At 42.8% G+C, this 9,207-nt stretch overlaps 1 protein-coding gene across 2 annotated transcripts; it reads left to right on the forward strand.

Annotated features, from left to right (window-relative positions):
- The first annotated feature begins 704 nt into the window (after window positions 1-704).
- NGDN (neuroguidin) lies at window positions 705-8,315 on the forward strand. 2 transcript variants are annotated; one of them, XM_022553625.2, is made up of 11 exons: window positions 705-743; window positions 1,097-1,156; window positions 1,778-1,849; window positions 5,333-5,470; window positions 5,722-5,806; window positions 5,891-5,943; window positions 6,194-6,317; window positions 6,405-6,573; window positions 7,340-7,496; window positions 7,638-7,695; window positions 8,149-8,315. In XM_022553625.2, the coding sequence occupies exons 1-11, from the start codon at window positions 732-734 to the stop codon at window positions 8,166-8,168; spliced, it is 948 nt and encodes a 315-aa protein (XP_022409333.1). In that variant the 5' UTR covers window positions 705-731; the 3' UTR covers window positions 8,169-8,315. The 2 variants fall into 2 exon arrangements, with proteins under 2 accessions (XP_022409333.1, XP_089763600.1); XM_089907474.1 differs by lacking the exon at window positions 705-743 and having other exon boundaries at window positions 758-1,156; window positions 1,778-1,867.
- The last annotated feature ends 892 nt before the right edge of the window (window positions 8,316-9,207 follow it).

Raw genomic sequence — 9,207 nt, forward strand, 5'->3', positions numbered from 1 at the left:
CCGAACTAGTAGGAAGTGTTGGGGCTGCAGCTGGGGGCGTCTCTCCGCAGCGCCCCCAGGTGCGTATGAGGCGCGTGAGTGTCCTTACTGTCCGTGTCTAAACTGGCTCTGGGCTTCTCTGGCCCAACTCTCCTATTTACAGATGAAAAAAGCTCAGAGATCGAATGACTTCTCCACGATCACACAAGGGCCTTGGGGTCTGTGAGGAATCTAGCGCGGCCCGCGTTGGAACAGCAGCCCGCAATGGCGGCTTCATAACGTGGCCGCCTTCTCAGAGAGATGCCGAGGCCTGTCACCTAGCGGCGGGTTCAGGCAATGCAAGAGAAGCCTCTTCAAAAAGACTCCGGGTACTGCGGCGTCCAGGAGCCAATATGTTCTCAGTTCGCTCAGTTAACTCCTTTTTTCCATTGGGTCTTTCTAACTGTCAATCAATCAGTTGCCGAGTTTTTACTGGCTTAGCTCCAATCATTCTACTCAATTTACTAATAACATGCTTCTTTCCAATAGCATCTTTACGTCGTTAAAGCTCCTCCTAAGTCTGACGAATTTAGCCAGTTCTTCTATTCCATTGGCTGGACCCGGCCCCTCCTCTCGTACATCCTGTTCGGGGCGGAAGTGAGAGAGCCCTTATTCCTATTGGCTTAGGTTTGCAAGCGGCGGCGGCCTCTCGTCTATAAAGCCAACGTCAGCTCTCAGGAAGTACAGTTCCGGAAGGGGCGGGCCTTGTGAAGATGGCGGCGCCGGTGAGTGTAGTGTGTTTGCTTCTTCGGCTTGGTATTGTGGACGTTTGTTTTCTCTTCAGTGCCTCGAGGCAAATTATTGGGGCGAGGGAAGGGTGGTGATGGAAATAACTCCAGGGAGGCGCCCTCCCTGCCACAGCGGGGCAAAAGCAGTAGTAGGGAGACGTGGCTGGAGTTACCGCTCCTTTCCAGTGACCTCAGAGGCTGGCGGGCTCTGAGGCGAGGCTGCATGTGCACCGGAGTGGGAAGGCAGGAAGTCCGGGGTGTTTGAAGGAGAGAGGGGGCTTTTCCACCTCACATGTTCCGTCTTATAATCCTGAGGAAAGAATGTTTTTTCTTTTCTCTCCCTTCCATAGGAGGTGCTGGAGTCAGACCTGCCAAATGCCGTAGCACTTTTGAAAAACCTCCAGGAGCAGGTGAGTAATGGCACCCCTTTGGAATAGATTAGTCACGAATCGGCTTTGACTTTGCCGCACCTCTAAACTTTGGTGATTTGGGGGCACATATTTGAATGACCAGATAACAGTAAGAGCAAAATGATATAATGAAAACCTTTTCAGGCTACAATTCAGAGTAATTGATTTCTGCGTCCAAAGGAATACAGAAAACTCCAGAAAGAAAGCATCTGAATCAATTTTCTTTATTCTTAGAGTTAAGGAAACCGATGCCGAAAACGGTGACACGATTTGCCCTTTGGGTGTCTAGCTCATATACATTTATATAGTTCTATGCATTGCAAGTTCAACCGGTACAAAGCTACAATGGCCCCATCACCACTGTCCCAGCCCCCATCCCCTCCCTCTGGTTTGGTAAGATGGTCTCTTTAGTTTTAAGAAGAGGTGGAAAGGTTTTTCTACCTTTTGAAGAAGTATCAGAAACCATCTCTCCTGTACTTTCTCAGAACTGAAAAGATAGTGGTGTACTTTAGGCAGTGTTTCAGATAATTTTTAGGTGGCATTGTTTAGCTTTTGCACTTCACAGCTCACAGAGATAACTTGATGTATTCTAATCAGTGGTTTTATTTGGATTAATTTCAGGTGATGGCTGTCACCGCACAGGTGCAAGCTCTGACCAAAAAAGTTCAAGCTAAAGCCTATCCTACAGAGAAGGTAGGACATAACTGAAGAGTAAGCACCCGTTGACTTGATGTTCTCAACAATTCTTTCCATCGTAGACTTATTGAGTGTCTTGTATGTGCTTAGTGCTGGAGCTTTGAAGATGAATAAGATCCAGTTTCTGTGCTGAAGTCTAGTAGAGAAGGCAGGTGAAAGCAATAGGTATAAGCAGTAGCAGTCATGATGAGCGGCTGTGCGAGCTGAGGAGCAAGATTAAATATCACGGAGCAGAGGGAATTAGGGGGGGCATCTCAGAGAGGTAACAGGATTGTGAGGAATAAATAGGAGTCAGAGGGATGGAAAGAATCAGCATGTGCAAAGGCACAAAGACCTAAAAGCATGGTGATATTCTGGGAAAGGAGGTAAGTCGTGTAGTGTGCTTGGGTGTATATTTTGTGTGTTGTTGGGGACAGAAAAGTAGTCACTGTGTGAAGAGCCTTGTAGGCCAACTGTATTTCATTTAATATAAAATGCCGTTAATTGGCGACATATCACTGACTTACATTGAGTATGCAATGTTGCTTGTTAATCTATGACATAATGCTAAGATACCATTGATTTAAAGATATATCCTGACTTCAGAGATGTTAAAATATAAAAATGATGTGTATCTTAAAATTAAATATGGTAGTTTTCAAATTAAGGTCTTACAGAACCTTCTCAGGGACCATTGAGTGTGGGGCAGTATAGAAGGAGGTCTCTGGGGACTTCCCTGGCGCTCCAGTAGTTAAGACTTCGCCTTCCGATGCACGGGGTGTGTGTTCAATCCCTGGTCAGGGAGCTAAGGTCGCACGTGCCTCGCGGCCAAAAAACCAAAACATAAAACAGAAGTTTATTGTAACAAATTCAATAAAGACTTTAAAAATGGATCACTTCCAAAAAATAATTTAAAAAAAAATGGTCTCTGCATCCCTCATACCTGCTTGAGCTGGAAAACTTGGGTGTTGCCTGTTTTATGTATTGAGCTTTCGTCCTAAGATATCATTTAAGCAAAACATTCCATAGGTCAACAGAAATATGCAAATCATTATAGTAGGTTAATAAAAATCATTGAAGGATTTTTAAGCATGAGATTTATAGCAGATTGTGTTTTAAAAAGACACGAATTTTTTTAAATTTTTAAATTTATTTTTGGCTGCGTTGGGTCTTCATTGTTGCATGCGGGCTTTCTCTAATTGGGGCAAGCGGGGGCTACTCTTCATTGCAGTGTGCGGGCTTCTCACTGTGGTGGCTCCTCTTGTTGCCGAGCACGGGCTCTAGAGCGCGTGGGCTTCGGTAGTTGTGGCATGCAGGCTTAGTAGTTGTGGTGCACAGGCTTAATTGCTCCGCGGCATGTGGGATCTTCCTGGACGAGGGATCGAACCCATGTCCCCCCTGCATTGGCAGGCAGATTCTTAACCACTGAGCCACCAGGGAAGTCCCCGAATTTTTAATATATCTTCTTTTTGCCTTTTCTTTCTCATCATTCATTTTCGTTCTTTTCTTATTTCTCATTTTTTAATCTTCGCTTTTTATTTTGTCTTTCTCTCATACGCTTGTAACCCATTAGAACCTGACAATGCCCAAGCATGTCAGAAGAGCCTATTTCTCAAATTCTTGGCTATCTTTATTCTGGTATCATGCTTTGATCCATTTTAATGCCTTTTTGAGATGGGCTGTGCACGTGTATCTTAGATCACTATATATTTATTCACTGAACAGATATTTATTAACCTTCAGGATCAAAGACTTCTAGTAGGTGCTTTTTAGGCTACAAACTACTTTCATATCTTATTTGAGCCTCATAATTACTTTTGGGGGTGGGAAGGAATTACTGTACATATTATTGAGGAGACAGAGGTCATGATTTACCCAATATTTGACTGCTAAATGCCTAATTCAAAACTTGAACTCAATTTGTCTGTCTTTAAATCCTTTGCTCATCCTCCTGTAGCATGCTAGTGTTGATCTCAAGAGCTTAGCATGTTGGTTTACAGATACCTAGGGCTTGGGTGTTGGAGTCAGGCTGAGTTTGAATCCCAGCTGTACTCCTATTACTATGTAATCCTAGGCAGAGTATTTAATCTGTCTGAAATAGGTCTTCCGAGGGCTGTGGACTTTTTCATTTTCGTTTTATGCAGTCACGGTGACTTTTTTTGTGTGTGTGTGACTTTTTTTTAATAACTATAGCTTAGGTCTGCTTACACACGTTACTTTTTTTATTTAAAAGAATACAATTATAATTTATGATTTTCTGCCTGTAAGTATAATACATTTTTTTTTTTTTAATTTTATTTTTTGGCTGCATTGGGTCTTTGTTGCTTCGCGCGGGCTTTCTCTAGTTGTGGCGAGCGGGGGCTACTCTTCATTGCGGTGCGAGGGCTTTTCATTGCAGTGGCTTCTCTTGTTGCAGAGCACAGGCTCTAGGCGTGCAGGCTTCAGTAGTTGTGGCACATGGGCTTCAGTAGTTGTGGCTCACGGGCTCTAGAGTGCAGGCTCAGTAGTTGTGGCGCACGGGCTTAATTGCTCCGCGGCATGTGGGATCTTCCCAGACTAGGGCTCGAACCTGTGTCCCCTGCATTAGCAGGCGGATTCTTAACCACTGCGTCACCAGGGAAGCCCCTAATACACTTATAATTTTAGAAAGTTTAGGAGATACATAAAATCACAAAGAAGAGAACTAAAAATCAGTGTAATCACCATTCTGAGATAATCACTGGGGTACATTTTTTATTTCGTTGATTGTAAAAGTAATATATGCTTGATGGGAAACCACTCTTTCAGTACAAGCACTCCATTTCTTGCTTTTCCTCATCTCGATCCTCAGGGGTAGCAGTTGCTAATTATGTTATTTTCAGATATTTTTCTATACATATAAAATGTGTGTATTATACTTCTCACCTCCCCCCCTTAATTGGAACCACATTATTCACACTTTCTATACAGTGTAGAAAGTGTGTTGACATAGATAAGTCCATGTCAGTATGTACAGGTCACTGTTTATATCATATAATTCCATTGTATGGGGATAAAATCAGTGATTGTTTTGGTTAAATTAATTTAAAATTCATTACTGTATGGAGACATTTCTGATTGTCACAGCTTGGGGGATGGCATCAATGGGTGGAGGCCAGAGATGCTGTGGAACATCCTTCAGTGCCCAGAAGTGCTCCACAGCAAAGAATTACCTGTCCCCCAAATGTCAATAGCTCTGAGTTTGCGAAACCTTGCTATAGTCATTTTGGGGGATACTTTATTGATTTTCCTGCTCTTATTGTCATACAGTAATTCTCTAAGCTGTGCTTCTGTTGTGTTAGCATAATTTTCTCTGTGGCCATTTTAGGTACAGCCACTTCCTTGAGACTACTCCAGATACCTTATATGAACTGCATGGAAAAAAATTTGAACTTGGAAAAAATTATCCTGTTCTCCCTAGACTCTCCTCCTTATTCTGTGGTTAAACTGAATTTGCATCTCTTACTGTTTGATTCAACTCAGGGTCTCAGCCTTTTGGAAGTGAAAGATCAGCTGTTGTTAATGTACCTTATGGATCTGAGCCATCTCATTCTGGACAAAGCCTCAGGAGGGTCTCTTCAGGGACATCCTGCAGTTTTGAGACTGGTGGAGATTCGCACGGTATGAGGCATTTGTCATCTTAGAGTTCTGCGTTTCTATATTCTGAACTCCAGGACTGTGACACAATAGCTCTCATTTAAGTGGGTGTTCTCATGTTTAAGGGAGGAAACCAAATGAAAAAAAGCATTTTTGTCTTCATTTGCTCTACTTTGTGCATATTTTAGGTGCTTTATCTGGCAACTTAACATAGGGACTTTTGGTGTATGCTTAATTTTGAGGAGGACATGTAATCCTATTTAACCACATTATAGGTTTTGGAAAAGCTTCGTCCTTTGGACCAAAAACTGAAGTATCAAATTGACAAACTGGTGAAGACGGCAGTGACAGGCAGCCTGAGTAAGTGGGGGAAGCTGTAAGGTTATGTGTGGGCCGTTCACAAAGTTCCAGATCTTGTAAAATCTCTTGGGTCTTTTATTTTAGGTGAGAGTGACCCACTCCGTTTTAAGCCTCATCCCAGCAATATGATGAGCAAGGTAAGAGGTAGCATTATCCTGATTTTCCTGAGGAATCTAAGCCTGAATGAGCCTTGTAATGCTCCTGGATCTCCTGGGATTCTCTTATTACCATTGATTCCCAGCTTGTGCCTTAGAATGTTGAATGTGAGATTCCCCCTTCCCCTCTTGTTTGTATTCCCACCTTCCCAGAGTACTTCAGCTTTGGATTTTCTTATCGCTTGTTTGACTAACGCTTCCTAAGTTTGTGGACATTATGTTCCTTTTGTAGTTGAGCTCTGAGGATGAGGAGGAAGATGAAGCAGAGGAAGGCCAGTCTGGGGCTTCAGGGAAGAAATCTGGAAAAGGGACAGCTAAGAAATATGTTCCACCACGCTTGGTTCCAGTGCATTACGGTATGAACTGTGGAGGCTGCTTCCTCAGCATGAATTGTGTTTCTCTTCTCTGTTCTGGGATAACCCTTGCTGATTTTTATCACATAGATGAAACAGAAGCTGAGCGGGAGAAGAAGCGCCTAGAACGAGCCAAGAGACGGGCATTGAGCAGCTCTGTCATTCGTGAACTAAAGGAGCAGTACTCAGATGCTCCAGAGGAAATCCGTGATGCTCGGCATCCTCATGTTACTCGGCAGAGCCAGGAGGATCAGCACAGGTCCGAGTCCTTGCAGTTAGAAATTGTTTTCTATGCTGTAGAGACCTGTCCTTTGACGATGATTAAGTCTAATTCCAAGAGAACCCACATTATCTAGAAAGTGGAGTGCAAAATTTGGTGTGACGGTTTCTAAGAGTTAGCGGTTTGAAGTACAGAATAGGAACTAGCGGGGGAAATGTCTTTTTTCCCCCCAGCTGTTCAGGCTGAGCAAGTGCTACATGGAGAAGAATATATGCAGTTCCACCTAGTAGAATTTTAAAGTTCTGTGTTTCACTATCACTGCTGTTTATTTTCTGCAGAAAGCAAGAAAGTCACGTTTTTATAATGGCATGGAGAGTGCTAGATAAGTTCAGGGAAGAAAAGTAGAAAAGCAGTTATAAGTTGAACACAGACTCATCAACTTTGCCCAGGTGTCCATCTCTGCAGTTGGTAGATTTGAGTGAGAAGGTTCATGTAGAGGATCCTGTTTATGGAGCTGGAATATAAAGAATTCCCTGATATAGTTTAATTATTCCTCTGGATGGGCTGTGAGTTCATCTCTGGGGAGGAGGGAAGTTCTAGTGCAAAGAACATTTCATCGAGTATTGAGCACTGAGTGTTGAGCACACAGTATCACCTCACTAAATACTATAGTGACTTGCTATGAAATTGCTTGACAACTGTCTGAACGTGGGGTGAGTAAACACCTGGGCCCAGGTTCTTGGCTGCAACTTTCTGCCCCTATGGTCTGAGCTTGCTGCAAGTGGTGTCTGTGTTTCTCTGGCAGGATTAACTATGAGGAGAGCATGATGGTGCGTTTAAGTGTCAGTAAGCGGGAGAAAGGACGGCGAAAACGAGCAAATGTCATGAGCTCGCAAATTCATTCCCTCACGCACTTCAGTGACATCAGTGCTTTGACAGGAGGAACCCCTCATCTTGATGAGGTGAGGTGGTGATACAGTGATGGGAGGTGACCTTCATGCTTTCAGCTAAATGTATGTGGGCTTATTACTGTGAGGAACTTGGGAAGGGACACCAAACTTGGAAGCTCACCGCCATTCCTTTCCTTCTCCATGTGTCTCCAGGATCAGAATTCTACTAAGAAGCGGAAGAAGATACCTAAGAAAGGTCAGAAGAAAAAAGGTTAGTGAATGACTAGGACTTGGGTGATCGAGTGCAGGATGGGGTTTACGAATTGGGATGCCAACTCCGGATTTGCCATCCTAGGTTTTACCAACCTTTATAGTATCTCTTCCATACTGGGTGTTAATCTCTTTAGAGGTGGGCATTTATTTTTTTCTTTCCCAAGATGAAAATCAGCATCATTCACAAAAGAGATTTCTGGATTCTATTTCTGAAGGCCCCACAGTCCCTGTTCAGGTTTCCTTAAGTAAACTGTGAAAGTGTCACTTGAAGGAACCATTATCCCATTTCAGTTTCCATCCTGCTCCTAGTCTTTTGCCCTGGGAGGATATAGAGAGTATTGCTGAGGGAACCCACTCCTATCGAGCCCTTCTCTCTAGATGTCCTTTTTTTCTGTCCCTTTGGCTTTTCCCAACTGTCCTTTGCCTCATTCTTGGTTTCCCTTCCTTTCAGGTTTTCGGAGGCGGCGGTGATTATGGGTGTACATATTTAATTTATTTTTTGTCATCCTGGGATACTTCTAATTTCACTGTATGTAGGTTTTTTCCTCGGAATTCATTAATTATTTGCTCTGGACATGTGGAAAGATCTTTATTAATAAAATTGATTTTACTTACGAATTGAAGCCCCTTTTGCACATGTATTATGACTGGAATCACTGGGTATGGGGTATTTTTGGTGAGAGGGTGATGGAAAAGGGAAGGATGAGGTTTTGGGGGGAATAAGAAAGTTTGGCTTTATATGGTTTTCTTTGATAATACATTTTCACCAGAAACTAGAAATTGGTTATTTAATCAAAAAATATTGAGAGATTAGAGTATTATAATCCACTCTTTCAACCCCACGTTGCCCCAAGTTCCTGTATGATTTGTTATAATACAGATCATCTGAAATATATGGATTTTAAGATTTCTTAATATATCTTGCTGGCCACCAGGTGGCATTAGTGGCTTAGGAAACCTCCTTTGGTGCTTGACTATAATCAAAAGCTAGATAGAACCTTTTCTCATTACCAAGAGTTATTCTTGTCTCCAATTCTCTGAAAGTTTTTCCTTTCTTTCTAAAATAGCATGGATGTAGGGCTGATCTTAGGTCAGTTCTTGAGAGTTAGAGTTTATCTGGAGAGAACAGTAGAGTGAATGAGAGGAGTGTGAAGAATCAGTATAGTCTTATGTTTTTCAGCCTCTTTGACCCTCTTTCAACAAAGTCTTCAGTTTACCAGTGAGCAAACGCCAGCCCTTTTACAAACAGCATGTGAAAGAATGCCAACAAGCAGGCAGACAGAAAATTCCTGAAGACCAAGAGAATGAAAACCCCTCAGTCATATCAGCCCAAGTCAGGAGACTGGTGGGAGTTACAGATCTGAGATCTTGTATTCTGTTCAGAGAATGACTTCTGTTAGTGAGAGATCCCTCTGGCCTTGGATAATTTAGAAGGTGGAAAGAGGGACGGGAAGAGAGTTGAGTCTAGAAGTAATTCATTGGAGTTAATGATGTGTCATGGAGAGGGATA

This window comes from Delphinapterus leucas, chromosome 2, assembly GCF_059928025.1.
Source record: "Delphinapterus leucas isolate spDelLeu-1000000601 "Yukka" chromosome 2, BTC_Dleu_Yukka2, whole genome shotgun sequence".
NCBI classification, from domain to species: Eukaryota; Metazoa; Chordata; class Mammalia; order Artiodactyla; family Monodontidae; genus Delphinapterus; species Delphinapterus leucas.